The following is a 23,791-nucleotide window of genomic DNA, read 5'->3' as shown; positions in this document are numbered from 1 at the left end:
GTGTTGAAAATTGTTTAGTACAAAATATATTTGAAATATACAAGACTATATGTTTCAATAATATTTTTATAAAATACTTGCATTGCATATTAAAATCATAATAATTTTTTTTTTTACGTAAATGGTAAACAAATCAAAATATTTTGAAGTAAGTGTTCCACTATATACATATATTTAAACATAACTTTCCAATCTGAAAATGGATGCTAAAGTAGAGATATAGATATATATTGTCAATAAGTATATATAGGTACATATGATATATAATGCAAAGTTGTCTTTGAACTGTCTCGTGGTTGGCTTAGAACTATGAAGTGCTTATAGACTAGAGTAGGGCTGTTATGCGGGCTGGTTGATGTTCTGATCCTTTGGCGGTTTCTTGACACCGATGGCGTGCGCCTCCTTGACCGTGGTGGGCAGCACAAGGTTCGTGGTCTCGGGGAAGAAGAGCGTGAGGCAGCCACTGAAGATGGCGGCGCAGGCAAAGAGAATGGCGGGAGCGTTTGCATAATACTTGGCCTAAATCACAAAACAGAAATTGAGTTGAAATTGAATTTGAGAAATGTGAGCTCTGCCTTGACATACCAGCAGCGGCGTCTGCGGGGCCAGCATGGAGCCAAATCTGCCCATCATGGAGCAGAAGCTGAGCAGGCTGTTCCTCAGGTTGGTGGGAAAGATCTCAGAGGCAAAGAAGTAGAGCACCTGGAAGCTGGCCGTGATGGTCAGCTTGCCCACCAGGAACAGCACCAACTGCAGTGTCTGCTGATCGCCTCCAGCGAAAATGGTGCCGATGCAGCAGATGCCACTGAAGATCATTAGGCCGCACAGCGAGTAGCGTCTGCCAAAGCGATCCATGATGAGCAGCGGCATGAAGAAGCCCGGAATCTCCACAAGCGCAATGTACGCAAAGTTATTATACTTATCGCCATCCAGGAGCACAACATTCAGGCTCAGCCCATAGTAGACCAGCACATTGACAATCCAGCAGAGCGAGCAGTTGGCGATGCGCCATTTGAAGTTGCGGAAAGCCTCGCGAATGGGAAACTTGCTCTCCTCCGACTGCTGCAGCTTGTCCTTGTTGGCTATCACCAGCTTGTCCAGCACACTCTCCGACAGCTTGCGCTTGTTCACCTTGGCCGCGCGACGCAAGATGGCGCGCGCACGCTCCTCCTTGCCGACGCTGAGCAGCCAGCGCACGCTCTCGGGCAGTATCCAGAAGTAGGCCAGCAGGATCAGCGACGGCCCGTAGGTGATGCGCAGCAGATTGCGCCAGTTCTGGAAGCCCTTGGCGAACATGGCCAGCGCCACCTCGCCCACGGCATAGAAAACGGTGATCACACTGCAGGCGAGCACGCGCCGCTTCGGTCCGACCAGCTCGATGCCGATGATGAAGCACGTAGAGTACAGCGTGCTGCTGGTCAGATTGTCCAAGAACTCAAAGATCAGAAACCAAACATAATTGGGCGAATACGAGCGCACAATGCCCAGCACCGCCCCAAAAATGCCGCCCAGCGCAATGGAAAAGCTGCGGCCATAGCTGCAAATTAAACAAATTAATCGAATGTTCATGGAAAATTTCCTGATTTAGTGGTTTTCATTCTCACCGATCAGCCACAACGCCTCCCAGAGGTATGCCAAAGAATTGCCCCAGATTATTGATGGTGCCGACCAGCGATAATTTCCACTCATCGTCGCAGTAAATTCCAAACTACAAAAGATCATTTAGAATAACTTAATGCTCTCTCTCTGATCCATCTCGAGGAATTCTTAATGAAAAAGTTGCAATCGTTTATAATAATAAATTGGCACTACAATGGTTCCATTTCGCAGGTCGTTATTCACTTGAGTCGTTTGTTCATCTGTTTATCAGCTCTTTATGTGATTTGCCTCCATTTGCATATCTAATCTAGACTCGTTATTTACATATATATGCTGCAAATTGCCATTAAAATTGCCCCTGAAAATCCGAGCTTCTGCTTTGCCCAGACGCGTCTCCCTCGGCGGCTTGGGGCACATTTATCTTGCATTTGTCAAGGCCAATCAGTCGAGTGATAAAACTTTGAGCTTATCACAATTATTCCTGGTAAACAACATTAGGTACTACCTTCACAATAATATTATTAAGTGCTTACAATTAAAGAAGAAATTAATAGGCCTATGTTCCCTTCCTAATGCCCAGTCTCAAAAAAAAAAAAAAAAAGGTATATTGGGTCTTTAACTGATTCATATATTCCTTATAAACTATCTCCATAATAAATGCATATAATTATTTATTTCTGTTGCCAGCTCTACAACTATGGCAGATATAATACTATTACGATTCCTCGCATTTCCTAGAATCTATAGAGTAGCTTTCAAGCAATTTCGACCCTATCATGCCCCACTCAGCGTGGCTATAATAGATATGAGCATATACATATTTCATATTCCTCTAGTTTTAATAGCACCATAAATATTAATATAACGTTCAACAAATAGTGTTAAATCGCATTAGGGTATGTACGGGAATATATTTTAAATTTACGAACGTGTCTAGAAATGATTCAATGTAAGCTTCATGCGGTATCGAACTGTGCTTCAGCTATTTTTACTTAAAAATCTAAAAATATATATTATAATACCTAAATGATTTTATTTTGGCAAAATGAAGAAAAATGCTTAGAAAATAAATAATATAAATATTAAGCAACAAAACTAATTTCAAGCCTAAATTATAAAATGTAGTTAAAAGTAGTAAAAAGTAATTACTTGTTAAACGATTAAAAAAAAAGACAAAAATAATTTATATATTTAAATATATAGAATAATATATTTAAATATATTTATAGGCTATAAAATATTTATTTAAAAAATTAAAAATAATAAAAAATAAAATTGTTTATTTTGATAAATAAATTATTAATTACTTGTTAAATAATATTTTGTGGAAATTTATCTATGTAATTTAATAATTATTTAATTAAATCTTATGAGTTTTCATGCCAATAACTGTTTTATGAGGAATCAATTGTGATTTTAACTCATTTTAGGCGCCTCAATTATGATAGAAATCTGTTCTGTTCAGTTCTTGTCATGCTTATAAAAAAATGAAAGTTAATTAAAAACCAGACATATGAAATATTGAGAAGACTTGCTTTGGTGGCATAGGAAAATGTGAAGAGAGCAACTCAGATTTGTAATATCAACAAATAGTTCTCAAGCAGAAGCAACTTTAACTTGTAGAGCTAAAATAGATAGTGATAGGGCCATTCAGACTATACGAACTTGATTATATTTGAACAAGTGTTTAATGAGCAGTGAAAGGCTTACAGCTAGCCGTCTGGCCCATGCTTATCGGCAATGAAAATTTACAAGTATACAGTTTTGTAGGCCCCTCTGCCAGGGCATGCGATCAAAGGTGACAGCAAGCATATAGAGAGGCCGGGCTAGTCATTGAACTTGTGATAAGGTGGCCAAATAGTTGCCAGAAAACTAGCCAGCCTGACTCAAGTCTTGCTTGGATCACTGACATGTGCAGAAAATCGGATGACTTATTATCAAAGTCCATGCCTGGCGAGAGTCTGGTGTTTATTGTGGGCCCTGGCCTGATAACTGTCGGGGCCCCCAACATCGTCGTCTCGCTGACGTGGTTAATCGCACAGCAGAACTTTGATACTCACGTCATTGGAAATGGTTAATTCTTGATCGCGGAATACGAAATCATTGTCGGCGCATCGCTCGGCGTTATCCCTGTTGTAATTACTCGCCACGCAAATGTCCGCAGTCTGATTCCAGCTGGACAGCTGTTTGTTCTCATAGCGACGGCACCTGTCCAAATCCTTGCCATTCTTTGGTATGCTATACTCTGTCCAGGGCTCCACGTAGCGGCTGTTCGGCCCGTCGCACTCTGTAATGTTACATCTGTTGATTTGAAGAGTTTCGTTTGAGACTCGTCTCACCGACCAACTGACTAAGCTCAACTATAGTTCACCTGTGCATCACAGTTCCGGCCGTGAAGACGTAAGTCACCGAGAACATGGCATGGAACATCATCGGCAAGCAGATCAGCAGGAAGATGAACAGCTGAAAGCGACCGAACTGCCCAATGTGCTTCAGTATGGCATCGAGGGTTATGTCCTCGGGATCGGGGCCATTTGCTTGGGTGGCCACCTCCATTTGGGGAATGGTCGCAGGTGGCGACTCCTCGGTGGCCGGCATTGATCCCAAGTTCTCTTCACAAATTTGTGCACAATTAATGAACTATTCCGTGTTTATTTATACGCGTGTGTTTTGAATGATTTCGCTTTCTTCTTATTTTTGCCAAGTTTATTTTTAACTGCGAACAACTCTTACGTTGTTCACGGCACGAAAACACGAGACACACTGCGAGCGTCGGATCGCAACTACAGGGCGATCGCCCAACTGTTGAGTCAATCTATGGTGTTTCGCCCTCTCTCGCTCTGTCTGTTCCTCTCTCATGATCTCGGCAGAGAGCCGCGTCGGGCCAATTGCTTAAGTTGGCTCTCATTAGGCCCTGTCCTGACAGATTAACTACGCGAATCTAGACATTGGCATTCTCTGCGTTGATTAGATTGCTCAATTTTATATAGATGTTAAGCCTATTCAGATTGCAATCAAAGATAAACGTCTGATTTCTTTTCATGTACACACGCTTGATAAGCTGAAATGTGTAATTAATGACGTAATCTACTAAATTAATTAATCAATTCTGAAAATACTCTACTATCAGTCGTATAAAGTATTTATTATGCTTTCTTTTTTAAGTATTTTGAAAGACAAATTTTCGATTTGATCATATTTTTAAATGTTTCTGTCAATAAATAAAAATATTTTAATATGTTCAGTCAATTTTTAATATAAAAAATATATATACATCAAAAAATGTATATGTATAATATATAAAATATTTGTTCTATTTTTGTTTTTTTATTTTTTATTTATTTATTTTTTTTTTATATTTTGCTGAGCTGTAAACTTTAAGGTAAAAGTAAATTTTTATTATGAAGTAATATAAATGAATAAATAAATCTTTTAAAATTCATTTCTCTGTTTATGTGCAGAATTAATTAACAGGTATTTTAGTGCACTTAAATATTTTGTGTAATTGTTTGTTCTTTAATTAGACATTTTTTTTTTTATAAAAAATTTGCAAATTAAAAATAAATGTAAGCGCAAAGTTTGTTTTAAATTAATATTTTTTTAATTTATAGTAACTGCCAAGTTATGAGGTACTACAATTTATTTGTTATGTAAATGAGTACATATTTTACTACATTAAAATAATATATAAATTTGTAGCTAATGTGAAAATTATGGTTTATAATTAGAATTTTAGTAAATACATAAATAAATATATATTTAATATATAATTCTATATCAATCGCAGTGAAATCATTTACAGCATTTCAATAATATTTATGTGTTTCGCTGCTCAGATTGACATTTTTTCCTTTCATGTGAAACATATTTTATATTCTGTTCACGTGTTATCCGCGTGTTGTTTCCAAAACAGAAATGTGATCTATTTTTATCAAGCTTTTAAGAGAAATATATATAAACTATCTGAGCATTGCAACATTTAAGCATTTTATGAGCTCCAACTAATTGCTAATTGCACTGACACTTCCCAGAGATAGTTATACGGAACCGGTTTGGAGCCGGATATATATTTAATCACTTTCATATCTGACAAGTCATTAGAATAACAATGCGATGGAAATTGGATTTTCCTCATGGGGAGCCGCAGCTTGGGGTTTTTAGCCTTCTCCCGAATCGTTTGCGCTTCACATTGTGGCTCGACACGTGCTTTTGGCATAGTGTACGATAGTCATGCTCGCCGCCAGCCTTATCGACGCAATCAGCTGTGTTAACAAATCGCAGACCCCAACGACTATCACCTATTTCAATCAAAAATGCTAATAGTACATTATCAAATGTTATAGTAGTGCAAACTGTTTATAAATGCAAACAATGCTCCCTCTCTGCCTCTCTTTCTGTCTCACTCTCTATGTGTGCCTACCTCAGTGATGCCAGCTGCGAAGTAAGTTAGATTGTGGATAAAAAAAAGGCTAAAATGTAGCATAAAAAATGCTAAAATTACGGGCTAGGTGAATAATAGAAGAATCATACGAATAGCATACGATATAGCAAATATATTCCAAAAAAAATAAATAATATATATAATAATAAATAAAGCTTTGGATATTTACTTACCTTTTTATGAATTACAACTTGCAGGCTATTTCTATTTAGTATTTCTTCTAAGTAGATAATCAAAGTATTTCCTCTAAGTTGTTCCTCCTAGTATTTCCTCTAAGTATTTTTTCAAAGTATTTCCTATAAGTATTTCCTCTAAGTCTTTAATGCTTAGCTGAACGATCACACACTTCACTTCACTTCACTTCACTTCACTTCACTTCACTTTACTGCACTGCCCAGGCCTGGGCGACTGAAGAAATGCTGCAGCTGCTGCCCTTTATATAGGGCGACTTCCACTCAAACACTAATTCGCTCTCAAATGTTGAGCCCGACGCCAGGTAGGGGTCGCTCCCGACGAACTTTAAGTGACCAATCGGAACACCCTCTGCTTCTAGCTTCGTTTTACTTAAATAGAAACACGAAATGAATGAGCTTCGGTAGTTCTTCTTCGGCCCCTGCTTAGTTAGGCAGACAGCCAAAGAGACAGACATTCTGTGAGGTGGACAGAGGACATAGAAGCATTATATTGGTTGATATATATATGTTTGCCTGATAAAGCTAAATGTTGATATACTTCATATCTCAGGTACACTATAACATATATTTATTAGACGGCACAGACAAAAGCTATAGGCTAGATCTAGCCTGAAATGGGCTAAGCTGACAACACTGGTCTGTCTACCTTGACAGCTCTCTCCCAATTTTCTCTCTCTCTCTTCCTCTATTCATTCTCTTAACGTTTTGTTTATGAATGAAACAAAGCTTCTTTTTTTGTCACATTTTATATTTATTGTTGTTATTTTATGAATGGTTCATGACCAAAAAAAAATATGAACTTGAAATATGAATAGAAAATATGTTAGATTTTTTTTTTATTTTCAAAAATATTGTCAAGGCCTAGCGTTTGAAATGGTCATAGTTATAGGGCAATTAAATGGCTTAACATACTCTATTAACCACGTCAAGTGCCAATTCAATTATCAAATTGGCATAAAAAGTATTTATACCATGGCGCAGTATTAAAGTTTTACAAAAACTGGTTTCATTTCAATTTGAATACAGTTGCTGCAGTAAAAAAAATTCTATTGGAATTCTAATGAACTGAAATTGCAAAATGTCAACGACAGCTCAAAACGGAAAATTCAGCAGAGTGCATATACGAGTTCTTAAGAATGAGGTTGATTGCAAAACGTGCATCGACTAGCGGATACCCCGTCGCGTGCTGCTACTGATTATTAATGAATAATCAAATCAAATGTAGGACCTATTATTAATTGTCTTTATCTTAGCTTGATAAATATTCCATATTTAATATTAAAGTGTTAAGGACTCAAAGACCTATAATAGATTAGAGATTTTATATCAATTGAGCTGTTCGCCTGGTTTTAAATATTTTAGTTTGATCTACAATAACTTCGATAGAGAAAAACAAGGTCTGTCACGCCTTCTGCTATTTATTACTTACCCCTAAGCTAAACCATAATTGCTTCAATAATTTCCATAATTTCCAATGGCATCTGGGTATAGGGTATTGTAGGTCTCAAAGACTTTGGCACTTGCCTTGCCGATGCTGATCCACTTTCATAAATAAAACATCTGTTTGCATTTTGTTTTGAATATATCTAAACACATACCTTTATTTAATGAATTCAAAAATTGTGTTTAATTCTGTTTTACTTTTTGTTTTGTTTTCATGTTTCCATGTTGTTTCACACCCAATACATATATAGAAAGTATCCCCAAATATTTTCAGTGTTTCTTTTTGTTTTGCTATTTACTGCTTTTTTTATTTTATATTTTTTTTTTTGTTTTTTGTTTTTGTTGATTTTTTCTTGTATTTGAAGTAAAAATTTGACTCAAAACACATTTAGTTCGAGAACGCAATACATTTAGCTTTGTATTTGGTTTTCTTTAAAATTTTCATTCTGACTTGGCTAAATTTGCAATATACGTGTATGTGTGTGTGTATAAGAGTTTGAGAGTGTGTGAGTGGGGGTGTATATAGATGATGATATGATGGTATATGCAGTGTAACTGACTGATACGTAGTTGAATCTCAACGAAATAAACTTGCAGTATATATATTTTCCTTTTATATATATTATGATGTTTATATGATTAGTGAATAAATACATATGCACTGTGTTAGATTACTCATTATAATAATAATAATAATCGGTTTAAATTCTTCTTTAAATCTATAAATTCAATTATAATGCACTTAACTTTGTGTCTCGCTTTTTATTGCACATGTATGTAAGTGTGAATGTGTGTATGAGTGTGTGTTTGTGTGGGTGTGTTAAACGATGTTAATGTGTGTATGTGTGTATGCTTCATGATTTGTATTTGTCCATATACATATATAGTATATATGTATATACGTTATATGTAAATATTTTTAAATATAATTTTTTATAGAATTGTAAATATATTGTAAATAATGTTTGCTTTTTTGTATTATTTTCATTTTTTTGTTTGGTTTCTTTTTTTTTTACCATTTTGTTGTACATTTCGCAATGATTTTTCTTTTATTAATATCGCTTTTTTACCGTTGCTTATTGTATGTAGTTTTTTTTTTATTATTATTATTTATTTAAATGGTTGTTTAAACTTTGTTGTGATTATGTTTTTGTTTTTGGTTTTTGGTATGTTTAGTGCTTAACAAATATGTTTGTAAGTATTCTTGTATGTGAGTGTGTTTGTGTGTGTGTGAGCCCTCTTCTATGGGCAGCTCCGCAGCAGCTTTCATTAACACTTTGCCGACTTAATCAATTCACAACTGATTATAACTACATTTAACAGCTTTCTATCAGCATGCTGAGCCCACAGATTGGCTCAATCTAGTCCTGTATCTATGCAATGCTTTTTGTTTTGTTTTTGGTTTTATCTGATTTTACTTTTGTATAGACTGATAGTACACATTTAAGAAGTATTTTTAAATATTATTGTTGTACACAGATAAACAAGTTTTAATTCAATAATCATTCTCTCGAATATCATTACCGTTTACAATCTTTCATTCATTATCGTAGTCTAAAAATGTATCAGTGCTGCTCTCAAATATTTCAATTTATTCTACAGATTCTACGATCATTTCATATCCAGTTTTCTGTCTCTGTCCCTGTTTGCCACATACAAAAAGAAGAGTGGGTCTATACAGAGTTACTTTGTATTCTTTTACTCTTTTCTGTGTGTTTGTCTGTGCAATAATCAGAAAAAAACATTGATTTGAGCTCTATCAACTCTGTAACTACTTTTTGTGGGCTAGTATTTTTTCAGTATTTTTCCCCAATTGAATTAAATTCTCATTGCGTTTTGGTTTTCTTTTCTATACACATAAAAAAACGAAGCGGTGCTGTTCTCTAAATAGTTTCTTTTACTTTCCTTGTATTTTTTTTATTATCTATTAATGTTTCAAAATACTTTTGAAAAATTCCCAAAAATTGGTGGTTCTGAAACCAACTGTTTTTTTGTTTTTGTTTTCGTGTGTGTACTTTTCGAATACAGTTCCAAACAAAAACGTAAAAAATCGTCTCAACCCAAAGTCGGCAAACAAAAATTTGCACTACAAATTGGCACTAACTTTTAGTTTAGTTTTTGTCTTTTTACTGGTTTTGCTTTTGTTATATATTTCACCACAATAATAACGCAAATATTTCCATATATATTTGTCCAAAAACATTCAACTATTTATTTGTATTTTGCTTTTCCTCTAGCCGTACATACAAATATTTGAAAATTGTTTCCAATCTCATATTATGTCATTTGTTCATATTTTGTTTATTTATTATTGAAGCTCTAGTTTTATGATTGCCTTGCAGTTTTCTACAACTTGTAAATATGGTAATTTTTAGTTTTCATTTAATTACATATATTTGTTCAAATATTTTCTCACTTTAGTATTATAGGACTGTATATTAAGAGAATTAAAATAGAAAACAACATATTTGCAATGAAAAAAAAGAGATAATGTAATTTTTATTTAAATATTTGCCTCAAAAGTATGCAACAATTAGTATTTTTTTAATATACCAAATCAAAAGTAAAACTATTAAAATTAACTAGAATTCGTTAACTCGTTCACATAGCGAATATAGTTCGCTCAAAGCTTGAAATGGGGAATACATGCTAAGTGATCTTACCAAGGGAGCACAAAAAAACATTAAAGTATCGAATGCACATCAATTTAGTACATTGTGTAAACTGTGAACGAGCATTACGCAGTCAGCTACGCTCGACTGCAACATTCTCAATTGCTTAAGAATGAAGTTTGGCACGCATTTCGAAATGAATAAATAGTTTAACTAAAAGTACAGCCACATCGTATATATTATTAAAAACTGAAGCCAGTTTTCATATTTTTTTTAGCTTCTCTCTGATTGTATTTTTCAAAATGTTTTTATTTTATACATAGTATTTTGTTATATTAGTTGCATGTTTGTGTTGTTGTTGTTGCTGTTTGTTTTTGTATTTAATTTTTTTTTTTAAATAAGCTCCTTTTAGCGCAATATGAACGTTTAAATAGCTGTCAATGTTATTGGCTTTCAAATGAATTCACATAAATTTGCGTTTTGTTGAAATTCGTATAATTCCTTTGTGTTGTTCCCCCAAAAATAAGCAAAAATTTCACATTGTTTTCTTGTTCTTTTTCTGGTTGTTGTTGTTGCTTAAAGAAAAACATTTTGGCCAGTTGTCTGTTATCTTATTAGTGGTTGAAGAGTTGTTGTTTTTGTGTTTGTTGTTGTTGTTTTAGTTGTTGTCGTCTTTTGGCACAATTATGCAATACATAAGTAGTACTTTAATGGTTGTCAGCAACTAGTTAAGATATAGATAGCAACAACTAACGCTGGTATTTGTATTTTGTTTCTTTTTGTTTAGTTTTTTGTTTTTGTTTTTTATTTTATTATAATTTAATCTTATATTTTAAATATAAGTTGATCCCAATTGTTCAGTTTTATCAATTTTTACTCTGCATTTTCATTCTTTTTCAAATAAAAGACAGATTGAGAGAGACTTATGAACTAATTATCCCATTTTCTATTTATTTTATTTTATTTTTTTTTACGAATACTTCAAATTGTTTCATTGGAAATGCAATTGTCTTTATATAGTGAATTGCTATTATTTATTTTTAATAATTTTTACACATATACAAGTACAATAATAAACAGTTTGTAAGTCGAATATATGTGCAAAGTGCATTAACTATTTTCTTTCGGTTTTTGTTGTCTTGTTTTCGCCAATTACAATTCCAATTCCAATTCTCTAGAGATATTGTCTGTCCAATGATCATGTTGGAGAGTGCATTCTATGTATTTCAACTTTGTTTATGTATGTGTCTGTGTGTGTATATATATTTGTATATATGTATGTAAAGTATGTATGTAGTTAATCGTTTGTTCTATATAATTTATTGGTTAAATGTTCTTTTTGGTTTTCATTTTTATTATTATTTAATTTCAGAGAAACCTTAGCTGTTTCGTATATGTATGTATTTACTGGCAATACGGAAATCGCCCTCTATTTTCCTTTTTCAATTGCTTTGATGAATTGGAATACACGTAGTTACTTTTTCTATCTGGCATTGAACCATTCAATATAATGCTGCAACAAAACGGTATACGAATAATAATATACATACATAGATATAGATACATATAAACATGTAGAAACTGACATCTGGGAATCGAGAAAATGCTCGATTCACCAATATTCTGTATAGACAAATCCGTTTACTTCCACACATTAATATGTATGTACATACATATATATATATATTCATTTGAAAAACACAAAACTTTGCTCATATGATATCCCTATCATCTAGTCACGTTTAAAGGCTAAGCATATGGACAATGACACTAGCTGGAAAATGGGAAGAAACCAATTCGAAGTTTAGTTTAAGTATTTAAATAATAATAGTAACAAAAGTAATATATTTTCAAAATTAGGCTCTCGCCAATTTCTTTTTGATAAGTTTAAATATAACTTTTTTGAAGCCATTTTCAGCTAATGTCATTGCGTATGATTTCTGTTACACATGAGTTATATTTTTCAGTTATAGTATTCTTTTTTTTTTTTTTGTATTTTTTTCCTAACTTTTTCTAACACCAATATTTAGTTAATAAATTTGCGTATTTCTTACTTCAACCCGATTATACCGCTGTGGTTCCTAACACGTTGCCGTTTCATATGTTGTCTAAATTAAAAATTCTTCTCGTATAACGGTTTTTGTTTTTGTCTTTTATCTGTTCACTTTTCTTTCATTTTGGATATTAAATAAGAATATCTAAAATACCTTAATAATAAGCTTCCATTCAATCTTCTTTTTATATGTATATGTATATAAATATGTTTTTGTTTTTCTTTCATTTTTCATCTTTTCCTATATTTGCCTTTTAACAATTAATTTATATATCCGTTCCGTTCCCAAGTGCCTTAAATGCTTTTTCTTCTACAAATGTAGAATTTTCTTCACTTTCTTGCTTCTGCTTGAATTTTTTTTTTTTTTTTATTTATTTATTTATTTTTTTAATTTTTTTTTTGACACATATTGTAAAATTGTGAGCAAATACATTCAAGTGATTTGTAATTACACTGAGAGAAACATTTATATGTGTTTTTGCTGGCTAATTGCTTATTCCGGATAATATTTCGGTTTTCGGTGTTTTAATGTTTTTCTTTTTATTCAAATACTACTTGCAGCTAAATTTATTACATAAATTTACCATGTAAATACATAATATATTTTCCGTTCCTTATTATTATTATTTTGTTTATTATTTTTCTCAAGTACTATAACGGGCAACTCTACACACATTGGATGTTGATCTTGTTCTGGATTTTGTCTTCTTCTTTTGGTTGTTGAAACTCGAATAGCTTTGAGCAATTGTGGGTCAAATGTCTCTAAAAGGGATAAGTTCTTTATGTCGAAAGGCTAATATGCATCATCTCACACAAGTAGTATATTTAACTAAAATATATTCATATACATACAAACAAATCACATTGCCCGGCTCTTTGTGGGGCAAGCTCTTAACAATGCCGAAGCAGGGAAAATTCTGAGAGAGAGAGATAGAGAGAAACTCTGTGGAAGTGTCGAAGGAATGAAAACTCTCATGCCATGTATATCATCATAATAATAATAAGAATAATACGCAGGCCACTCACTGTTTGCATGTTATCGGTTCTCAATCGAGTTCTGTTTGGGGCAAGAAGAAAATTTGCTTGGTTTGGTTTTTAAGGCACCATTAAAATTGCTTTTCTTACACGTATTTTTCCTTTTGCAAATTTACAAGTTTTCAACAAATTGTCATTAATAATTTTTTTACATACACATACACATTAATTAGTAAAAATTCTTTTGAAATTGTTGTTAATGTTGTTGTTTTGAGCTATTTTTATACACACACATGCACATAATTAATTTATCCCTTATGTTACAAATAGTCCCATTTTCTATCCGCTGTTAACCCGTCAACGTGCGTTCTCCTCATTCTTTATACTCATTCACGACAGTGAAGTGGGTATATTGAGTTTTAGTATTTTTTTATTTATTTTTTTTTTTTTTTTTTTGTATTTTGTTTTTAGTTTTATTAATTTGTTGTAACTTGCGCAAAAAATTTACTAAATATTTCAAATACAATTAAATACAAGTGTACATAATAATTAATTTAATATATATGTATGTATATTTATATATAGATATATATATATATAATTTATTTATATATAGATATACGGGTTTGCTTTCATTTAACGTTCATTCTTTGTTCTTTGTTATTTATTTATTTGTTGTTGTTTCAAAAATGATTGCTTCAAATTGTCATCAGCGAAATATTTGTCTCTAAAATCACGAAATAGTTTCGCTTGATATTTTTTCTCTTTAGCCTGTGTTTGCACATTTTGCTTGATCCTCAATTTGTTTTTCTCTTTTCTTTTCCCTTTCTTGCAGTTTTAGTTAATTAAAAGTAGAGAGTGTATGTGTCTTAGTTAATAATGAATTGTTCATTATTATAATTGTTTTTTTTTTTTGTTTTTAGTTTTTATGCTAATAACAATTTTTCCTGTAATCAAGTTATGCTTCATAAGTGTTTTTTTTTTTATTAGTATTATTATAATGCAAGAATATATTGTTGGGAATATATGAGAAATACGGCTGCTGATCAATGTATTTCTTCTCACAAAAATAATTGAATGCTCGAAATGTTTTTTCTATGTTGTTTGTTTTAATTTCAATTCCATTTTCCATTCCACCCTAAATAATTGTTCAAATAATGTATGTATGTAGCTCTGGGATATGTTTTGCCTTTATATGTTTTTGTAGTTTGAATAATTTAATCTTTTCTGATGATTACATTAATTTTGCATTTAAAGTGGTTTATTTTATGCTGTGGATATGTATGGGTGTTATTAATATATTCCTCTTAACTTTTTTCCATTTTTGTTTATGTGTGTATGTATGTTGTTTTTCTTTCCTTTTTATGTATAATTAATTTGTATAATCAAAATTTGACACATTTTTGTTTGTCACAAATATTTTGCGACAAATGTTTAATATTTGTTTTTGTGTTCTTTTTTTTTTTTTTTTTAGCTAGTTTACGGTTTGAGTTCTCGGCTACAGTCTAAACCTAACACACATTTTAATTTGTATTTAATTATTATGCATATGTGTATGTCGTGTGTGTGTGTGTGTTGGTATGTGTGTGTGTGCTTTGTAACTAAATTCTGTTTTTTATCGTAATTTGTTTAACAAGCCACAGCTTCAACTCATTCTATTTTTTTGCTTCTTGCTGCCCAGCCTAAAAGTTAACTAAATCTAAAAAAAAAATAATAATTAGAAAAATAATAATAATTAAAGTAAGTTTAACATTGAAAATCAGTTTATTTTTTGATGTTTTGTCGTTTTGCGTATAAATTTAACAGCTAATAATAATAAAATTATACTTTAATTGCAATATTAATAAGAATTAAATCCATTTTTCTCATTTTCCATGTAGCAGAAGTCTTTTTAATCGCCGCAAATGTGCTTAAGCATTATATGATTATAAATTTAAAATTTGGTCACTTAATTTTTATAGAAAATCCGAAAAAAAAAAAAAATAATAATAATGTAAACAAATTACACACATTGCAATATGTTATCTAACGAATATATAAATTTGGCTTCAAATGTTACGATCAGTTTTCTTTCTTGTTTTCGTTCTCAATCAACAAATTATAACTAATTTCGAAAAGGCTTTTAAAAATTTAAGTTTAATTTAATTTAATTAGATAATAGTTTCATTTTGTTTTTCTCTTTTCTTTATAATATGTAGTTTAATCAATAAACAGAATTAATTTTGTCCTTCAGTCTAAACATATTCAAAAATCACAAATACAATTTCGATAACAATTACAATAATAAAAATAATAAAATTAATAATTATTATATCAATTAATATATATGTATGTATAATGTAATGCTAATCGCCATATTTTAATGTTGTTTTCATTATTTTGTTTTTGTTATTTTTTTTTTTTACCATGTAAATATCTAAACAACAAACATAAGAAATTTTCTGTGGAAATTAACTGTTCTTTTCATTTCTTGTTTTGTCTTGCTTTTTTTCTTTTTTTTTTTAATTTTGCTTTTGCTGTTTGGCCTTGGCTTGGCTTGCATTCATAATGTATGTATTTATTTATGTTTATTTTTGTTTTGCCTTATTTTGATGTAATTGTATTTATGTATTTATTTATTTTTTTTTTTTTTTTGTTTTATTTTTTGGTTATGCGCATGCACAATTAGTTGGCTTAAAATTTAACTGCATTTAGAAATTTGCTTTAATTTTTTGCTGCATTTTGTTGGTTAATTAATTATTATCTTTATTTATTTATTTTTTTTCTGCTTTGTTGCATTTTGTCTTCATTTTGACTAAGCTTAGAATTAATTGCTGTTCTGTTCTTACTATGAGGGCGCAGCGCCCCAAAAACGGTTTAAACATAATGTTCATTTGTATTTCATCTTCATCATCTTTAATTTTTGCATTTAAACTTAATAAAAAATATCATAATTAATAAGAATCAATGAATAAATATAACGTTTATGTATGCTTACACGTCTGCGTGTTTGTGTGTGTATGAGTGTATGTGTGTGTGTGTGTGTGTGTGTGTGTGTGTGTGTGTGTGTGTGTGTGTAATGTGTTTATATGACGATGGATGATTGTTTTAATGCTTATTCTTGTGATTTGACCCTGTCATATGATTTACTTTATGTTTTTCTTTTGTTTTTGTTTTTCTTATTGCTTATAATATAACATTTGACATTCGTTCCCAATATGCCGCATTCCGATGTTGGCTACGTTTGCTGCGGCTCCATTCGATTTCTTTTTTGTTGCATTTTATTATTGTGTTTATATTATTTTAATGTTTTTGTTGTTTTTTTTTTCTTGTTTTGTTTATATTTGTATTTTTTATGTTTTGTTGTTGTAGTTGTTGTTTTTGCTGCACTTAGTGTATAGGCGTTTTAACAATTGCACTGGGCGCAATATAATGATAGCCAGGTATGGGCAGTCCAGCGGTCTCCATTGATATTCTGCAAGTTAGGAAATAGACATTAGTTCAATATTGTCATTTAGGTTTAAATCAATGCATTGTATAATATTATATTTAAATGTTAAATGTTATGCCTGAAATACCTACAAAATTTCTATCTTTTACCCATTCCAATTCAGCTTTTGCTTAAATTTCATTAAAACATTTCTAAAATATAATGAAAATGTTTTCGTTTTAGTATATCTTCATTTTATTACAAACGCAGTTTTTCATTATAATTTTTGTTGATTGCATATAAATATGTTTTGCTTGTTTTGTTTTGTTTTTCTTTTTTGCTAAGAATCGCGACTAAGGGTAAAAAGCGATTTGCTTTTAAAAATTGGTAAATGTGTGTGTATTTTTTTCTGTTTTCATTTTCATTTTCATTCTTCTTTTAATGTAACTATGCAATGAGAAGTTTAGTCTAGAAGTACATTCAATAGAAGAATTTTTATCGCAATTTATTGGCTTTTATTTCTTTTTGTTTTTCGACTCCAACTACTTTGTATAAATGTCGTATATACGAGTATGTATTTTAGGTGTATGTATATATATATTTAAATATATGTTTGTATGTTATGTTTCGTATGCGTGTACATGATTTGGTTATAAAATCGTAAGCCCGCTTAGCTTAAAATAAATCTATTACATTTTGTGTCATTTTCACTTAGTAAATAATAAAAAAATCCTTATATCGTATATGCATGTATATGTTTTGTGTAAAGAGGAGAGAAATTTCAATTTCCAAATACTTTTTTTCATTCAACAATCTTTTCACTTAATTTTCACCAATTAAAAAATATTTTGGTTCACAATACAATACAAAAAAAAATCATAATTATATGATTATAATAATAATAATAATAAGAGTAATAACAAATGTGCGATCGTATATTAAATACAATACAATAATTTAGAAAATATAAAATTATGACTTAAAAACAATTTGATGTGACTTCAAGTCCAATACATAATAATAACGTTTGCCGTCTCGTTCTCTCATTGTTTTCTCTCTCTCTTACTCTTTTTACAAAGTTCACGCTTAACATTTACGAGTTCATATACTTTTCTCGCTGCCTACAGTTGGCTTCTAGATTATTTTTTAAGTGTGATTTCTATTCAAAAAGTTTTTTTTTTTTTTCTTTTTAGTATTTTTAAGCTTTTGTACGCTCGTTTGCGTGGATTGCGTCAATTAGAGCGAATTGGTCCATAAAAGTCGTCGTGCCAAATTCTTTTGAGCACAATGCATTGGAATTTTTTTTTTCTTTAATTTAATTTTTAAATTAGTTTTTAATTTCCATTTTTCACATACAATTTTTTTTTTTTCTAATTTAAATTTTCGTACAACTTCTTAAAGAAGTTTTCTCTGTTTCTCTCGACACATGGCTGAGGATGGGGAGCTTTATACTTAAGAGCTAGAGCGTAAAATACATTTAGAGCTTAGTTACTAATTGGATAATTAGAGAAAATATGAATAATAATAATAATAGTTAATCGTAGATATATTGGAGAATGTATGTATAAAGGTTTATGGGGATTAGATGACATCGATTTGATATATGTTACAGTGAATGTTAATTAAGAGGAAAAGGGTCGAAGGATAATATATGTATATGCTTGTTTAATGCTAAACCTGTGTTATCGATATTCGATAGTCAGCGATTTTCACTCGGCTGCTCTGTATCCGATGTCTAATTTGGCAAATTCTATTATGTATGTTCGTATGTCCGATGTAGCTACTACATATAAAATGGGAATAGGGCGCCAAAAGAACTATATAACATCTAATAGAAGAAAGGGTCCTCACGCTGCATTACGCATTTCACTTGGTCAACGTTTTGATTACATTACTTGGGGCTAGTTTCATGATTTGTTGCTTGTTTCATTTCCTTGACTATATTCGATACACAAATTTGTTCAAGAGCTTGATCCAATCCAATATGGTGTATATATAATATATATTTTGCGTAATATTTGTTTTCAAAAAACATTGATAAATATATATATATGTATATGACAATTTATATATTGCCTGAACTACAAACTAATTTGGATACTGTTGCAATTGGGCTTTCATCTAACTTATATCAAAATTGTCTTCAAATTGCAAATAGTTTTACAATCTTTTTTTTTTTATACATTAGTTTGAAATCTGTATTACTAGAGTAAAATTCTTCGAGAATTTGTAAACTCTAAAGCTGTCGCAACGCTATAATAAACGTATTAAGAACTAGACGAAGCTACTACTAAAACTCGCACTAAATTAGCAAATTATTACGCATTACTTATTTTTGTTTTTGTTTTTCTTTTTTTTTTTTTCTTTGTCTACTTTTTGGGCTGCGCGACTATTTAGCCTACCCCTAGTAGGGATTGAACTTGTTGCGCGCCTTTTCCGACTCGACGCCTGCCTCGGCCTGATGCTGCCGGAAGCGCGAGGTCGCATAGTGACCCTTGGCACGGTTCACGCCCGTGGTCTGGACCGGCGGACCGCCGGGCGTGCTATTGCCATTGCTGCCCAGCGAGGTCAGGCTGAGCAGATCCAAGGCGCTTAGGTTGGATAGGGCGGTGAGTGCGCCCGGTTTGGTCAGCAGCTGCAAGGCGGAGGCTAATGGACTGCCGCCCAAAGCAGCAGCAGCTGCTGCTGTTGTTGTATTTATGCCCAAAGTTACGGCGTTGCTGTTGCCGTTGTTGTTGTTGCTGCTGATATTGTTGTTGTTGTTGTTGGTGCTGTTCTGTGTGCCATTTGTGACATAATTGGCGGCGCTGCTGCTGCCATTGCTGCTGGCCGAGCTGTTGCTATTGTTGCTGCTGGCGCTGTTGCTGCCGTTGACGCTCACATTGCTGCTGCTGTTGCTGCTATTGTTGCTGCTGTTGTTGTTATTGAGCGACAAGCAACTGTTGCCATTGACACCGCCAGCAACGACTGCTGCTGCTGCGGCTGCTGCTGCTGCCGCCGCCGCTGCTGTTGTTGTTGTTGTCGTTGCTGTTGTAGCTGCGCCAGCAGCACCAGCAGCGGCAACACCACCAACAGCTGCCGCCAGCCCAGCAGTGCCATTCTGTGCTGCCTGATCCTGAAGATTGGCCTTCTGCAGTTCAACGCTGTGGATGAGGTACACAGAGAGATAGATAGAGAGAGAAAGAAAGAGAAAGGAACTTATGGGATATTTTTGTTTTTTTTTTTTTTCTTTTGCTCAAAACAATTTTTTTTTTTGTGATTTTGTGGAATTGAGTTGGTCATTTCTTAAAATTTTTTTTTGAATTGCTTTAGTGTTTTGTTATGCAAAAAAGGTTAAGGAGGTTTTTGTGTGGAGGAACGGTACGGAGTTAACGGATAGATAGCAAAGCTCTAAAGAGAGCTTTTTTTGGGCGCTATGTTTTGGTTTGTTGATGGTTTGGGAGCGGCGTTCAAAAAAATGGATGTTAGGAGTAGAAAACTTGTTTATTTGACTTGTTGTAGTTGTTGTTGTTTGGGCTTGGACCGAAAAAACAGTATTTAAAAGTTTGCAGGATTATAAAAAACTTGATTTTTGGTGGGAATTTTGGTTAAGTTTAGTTTGTTGCGGGTTGGGGAGAGAGGAGCATAGTTTTTATATTTTTTGGTAAAATATATATTTAGGTTGATGGGTTGAACTGCGGCTTCTTCATATTTTTTATTTTATTTTTTTTATTATTTTTTTTAGTATTTTGAAGTACCAATTTGTTTTCAGTTCCAGTTGCGTTTAGATTTTGCATGTGTGTGCGAGAGAGTGCGACGCGTGACGTTGTTTTAGTTGAGATGCTGTCCATTTAGCTCCTGCTCCTCCTCCTCCAAATCGACTGCTGAGCTGAGTTTATATCATATACATTGGTATACTAGATGCTAGGTTATATATTATTTTTATATAGAATTAACGTTTGTTTTTGTATTGGTTTGTTTTTTTGTTTATTTATTTTTTAGTTTTGTTTTTAATAGATTTGTCTGTAAAACTAGAGTTTAGAGTTTAGCTGGTGCTGAATTGATTTGGATTATTGCTTGTTTTATTATATTGTCTATGTATGAAATTGTGCATTACATTTCAGTAGATTTTGGAGCTACATAGATGAGACATAAGCAGTTAGGTGCTGAATGCGGGCTTACGACTTATACTTATAGAGAGTAGAGTAGAGTAGAGAGTTCAATTGAGTACTGAGCTTAAGCTTAAGTTAACAAGAGTTTGAACGCGCTGCCCCAAAACTGCTCTGCATAGTTTAAGACTCTATCAAAAAGAGATGACTGAGAGACCGAGACGACCGATACAACCGATACGACCGACGACCTCCTTAGACCTTGTTTTCTCACTTTGTCAATTTGCAAATCAATTCGACAAAATTATCATTTAGACAACAAACATACATACACACATACATAGAGACAATCATACACAAATTTTGATTTAATATGCATAGATAATTTTTTTTTTTTTTTTTTTTTTTTTTTTTTTTTTTTTTTTGCATTTCAAACTCACCTCATGTTGATTAAGTATTGGGCCAATGCCACAGAATCCGGATTACCGCTTATGGTGATGGTGCGATCGGTATTGCCGCCCTCGCGCTCCTCACAGTTGGAGATGCGTATCATTGCGCCGGAGATCTGACGTATTTCGGCAATTTTGGTGCCGCCCTTGCCAATGATGCAGCCAATCAAATCATTCGAGACTGTCATCTCGTGCTGCTGCTGCTGTGCCCGATTCGCATTGGCCGTACGCAGCTGCGAGCCAGCCAAGGCAGCCAGAGCTAAAGCAATTAACAATAATAAATAAGAGAAGAAGAAAGTAAAAACAATTTGCATACATTAATTCGGCATTTTCCCATTGTAGTATATCATGGACTTACCTGTGTGATTTATGCCACCGGTGCTGGCGGGCGTCATGCCGGCCAGGCCCAAGGCAGCCAAACTGGCCAAAGGATTCTTGGCAACCTGTTGGGAAGGCAACCCGACATTAAAATCAATATTCACATACTGTTTATCTGCTTCAGTTTGTTATTATTATGATTATGTTCTTGATAGAGGAAGTAGTATATATATTATATAAGTATATTGAGAGAGATATGGGCACAGAATTAGTCTCATGTTTTGGTTTGGTTTTATTACACAACATTTTCATTTGGTATAGTAGAGTATTAACTTGGCTGGGGTAACACAACACAACGCGCGTACAGCAAAAAAAATCATAAAATAAATACAAATATACAACTTAAATAAAACCAACTCAAACAATAAAAATACAAAAACTGTAAATTAGTATACATAGAATATTTATATTTTATATAGAAAATAAATGCATCAAAAGCAAAACCAAACAGAAAAAAAATTTTGTTTACATTATTAGATAAATATTATTAACATTTTTATACAGGTTAGAAAAACATGTTAAATTTATGTTCGAGTGAGTGTGAATGAGTGTCTGTGTGTGTGTGTATGTAAATGAGTGTTTGTTTGAATTTAATTTGTTTGTGAAAGTATATGAGAGGTATATTTTGTGGCAAATTCTAATCTTTAAAAGCTCTACGCAAAATACAGATAGAGAGACAGAGAGTATGAAAAAAGAGTTATTTTTATAATATATCTAATATACAGTTTTGAGTTTTTAAATATATTAATAGAGTAGTATATATACAAATGTGTTCATGAAAATAGATTTGCTGCACTACACAAAATAGGAATCGATTGAATTTTAAAGTAAATTTTCCAATGGAAAATAAAAAATTGCCCACTTTTTGTTTAGAGTAGCGATTTCTATTTAAATTTCTATATCTTTGCTCATATTTCATTTGTTTACAGAGATGACTTAAAGAGATGCATGAAAAAGCAAACTTCTATAGAAATAGTTATCAGTGTAGGAAGATTAATTAGATAATCGTAGGTACTTAACAAAATGAATTATAAATATTAAATATTTCATATTTTTAATTAACTGAAAGTTATTGAATTTTCCTCTTCATTTTATTCAAGACTACGATTTTCATGAACACATAAATATACTATAAGAGCAATATACTGCAAAACTAATCAGTATATAAAGAGTAAAAGCAGTAAGAACATGAAATTGACCTCATAGCTAAATATTTAAGTTACCAAATAATACCCTAAATATTTGCTAAAATTATAATTACAGAAGTATAATAATTTCTTTTCACTCTGGCCTATTTGAATGACCTATATGCAGTCAGTGCTGTTTCCTTATATACAATTTTCCTGCATCCTGCATGAAATTACAATTCCGAACCCTTAACCCCATTCCATTCATAGCATCTAGGGCATAAGAAACCTAAAATTCTGGGCTAAAACAAATAGTTTTTCTTGTTCTCTTTTGCTCAACTTCAACTTTTCAAAAACTTGCATATTCATAGGTATCGAGAGATTTGCATCCACAACACCTACAGCAAATAAGACACACACGCACATATATATGCAGCATGTGCATGTACATATATGCATTATATATATACAACATATACGTCTATACATATATATTTTTTTATGTATATATGAGCAGGGTTGGGTTAGACACGCGCTTTGTAAATTAATCAAATCAAATGCAAACTTTTATAAATAATGAATGAATAAAAGTTGCACAGATATAACTACATATATATATCTATATAAATACATATATATATATATACAAATGCAACTAGGGGAAAATATAAACCGAAAAAAAAAACTGAAGGGTAGAAAATTCATCAAATATTGAAATGAAATGTTTGTGTGTAAAGCTGTGTGTCTCTGAAATCTACATATATGTATATAATATATTTAGTATGTAAAAACTTTGTGTGAGTGTGTGTGTTTTAAATCAAATATTTATCTAACGCACAAACAAATGTAACATGCTCAATGCTTCACTGTATGAAGAATAAAAAAACAGCAATATTTTTTGCTTTTGCATTTTTACAAATGGAAATGAACTTGCAACTCAATAACAAGAGGGAATTTGGCTGAGAGACGGAGACGGGGGCGGGTGCAGGGGCGTGGTCGGTCGTCATAGAAAGTAGCGTTTGG

The 23,791-nt window shown here is 32.2% G+C and overlaps 2 protein-coding genes across 11 annotated transcripts in view; both read right to left on the bottom strand.

Annotated features, from left to right (window-relative positions):
- Positions 1 to 149: 149 nt before the first annotated feature.
- On the bottom strand, positions 150 to 4,775 carry SLC22A (SLC22A family member). The gene is made up of 5 exons (XM_018008835.2): positions 3,971 to 4,775; positions 3,660 to 3,900; positions 1,605 to 1,708; positions 586 to 1,537; positions 150 to 519 (listed from the first exon to the last, which is right to left on the bottom strand). The coding sequence occupies exons 1-5, from the start codon at positions 4,195 to 4,197 to the stop codon at positions 340 to 342; spliced, it is 1,704 nt and encodes a 567-aa protein (XP_017864324.1). The 5' UTR covers positions 4,198 to 4,775; the 3' UTR covers positions 150 to 339.
- Positions 4,776 to 13,734: 8,959 nt separating this feature from the next.
- The window catches only part of mub (poly(rC)-binding protein mub), a 120,380-nt gene continuing 110,323 nt past the window's right edge, over positions 13,735 to 23,791 (bottom strand). For 8 of the 10 annotated variants that reach the window (XM_089467692.1, XM_089467694.1, XM_089467693.1 and 5 more), the window contains 3 exons: positions 21,622 to 21,706; positions 21,255 to 21,522; positions 17,010 to 19,869 (listed from right to left, as the gene is read on the bottom strand). In XM_089467692.1, coding sequence (XP_089323818.1) covers positions 19,131 to 19,869; positions 21,255 to 21,522; positions 21,622 to 21,706 — 1,092 coding nt within the window. In that variant the 3' untranslated portion in view covers positions 17,010 to 19,130. Of the gene's footprint in view, positions 16,772 to 17,009; positions 19,870 to 21,254; positions 21,523 to 21,621; positions 21,707 to 23,791 lie in introns of those variants that run through there. The other 2 variants (XM_018006973.2, XM_018006975.2) reach the window with 1 other exon arrangement.

This window comes from Drosophila arizonae, chromosome 4 (genome assembly GCF_054131065.1).
Source record: "Drosophila arizonae isolate 15081-1271.41 chromosome 4, UAZ_ARI_1.0, whole genome shotgun sequence".
Lineage (NCBI taxonomy): Eukaryota > Metazoa > Arthropoda > Insecta > Diptera > Drosophilidae > Drosophila > Drosophila arizonae.
Note: the sequence above shows the minus strand (reverse complement) of the source record. Positions and strands in the feature narration are given on the sequence as shown.

Coding starts and splice junctions, on each gene's coding strand:
- SLC22A (XM_018008835.2), bottom strand. CDS start 4,197: ATGCCGGCCACCGAGGAGTCGCCACCTGCGACCATTCCCCAAATGGAG. Junction 3,901..3,970: donor GCCGGAACTGTGATGCACAG/GTGAACTATAGT, acceptor TCAAATCAACAG/ATGTAACATTACAGAGTGCG. Junction 1,709..3,659: donor AATTAACCATTTCCAATGAC/GTGAGTATCAAA, acceptor GATCTTTTGTAG/TTTGGAATTTACTGCGACGA.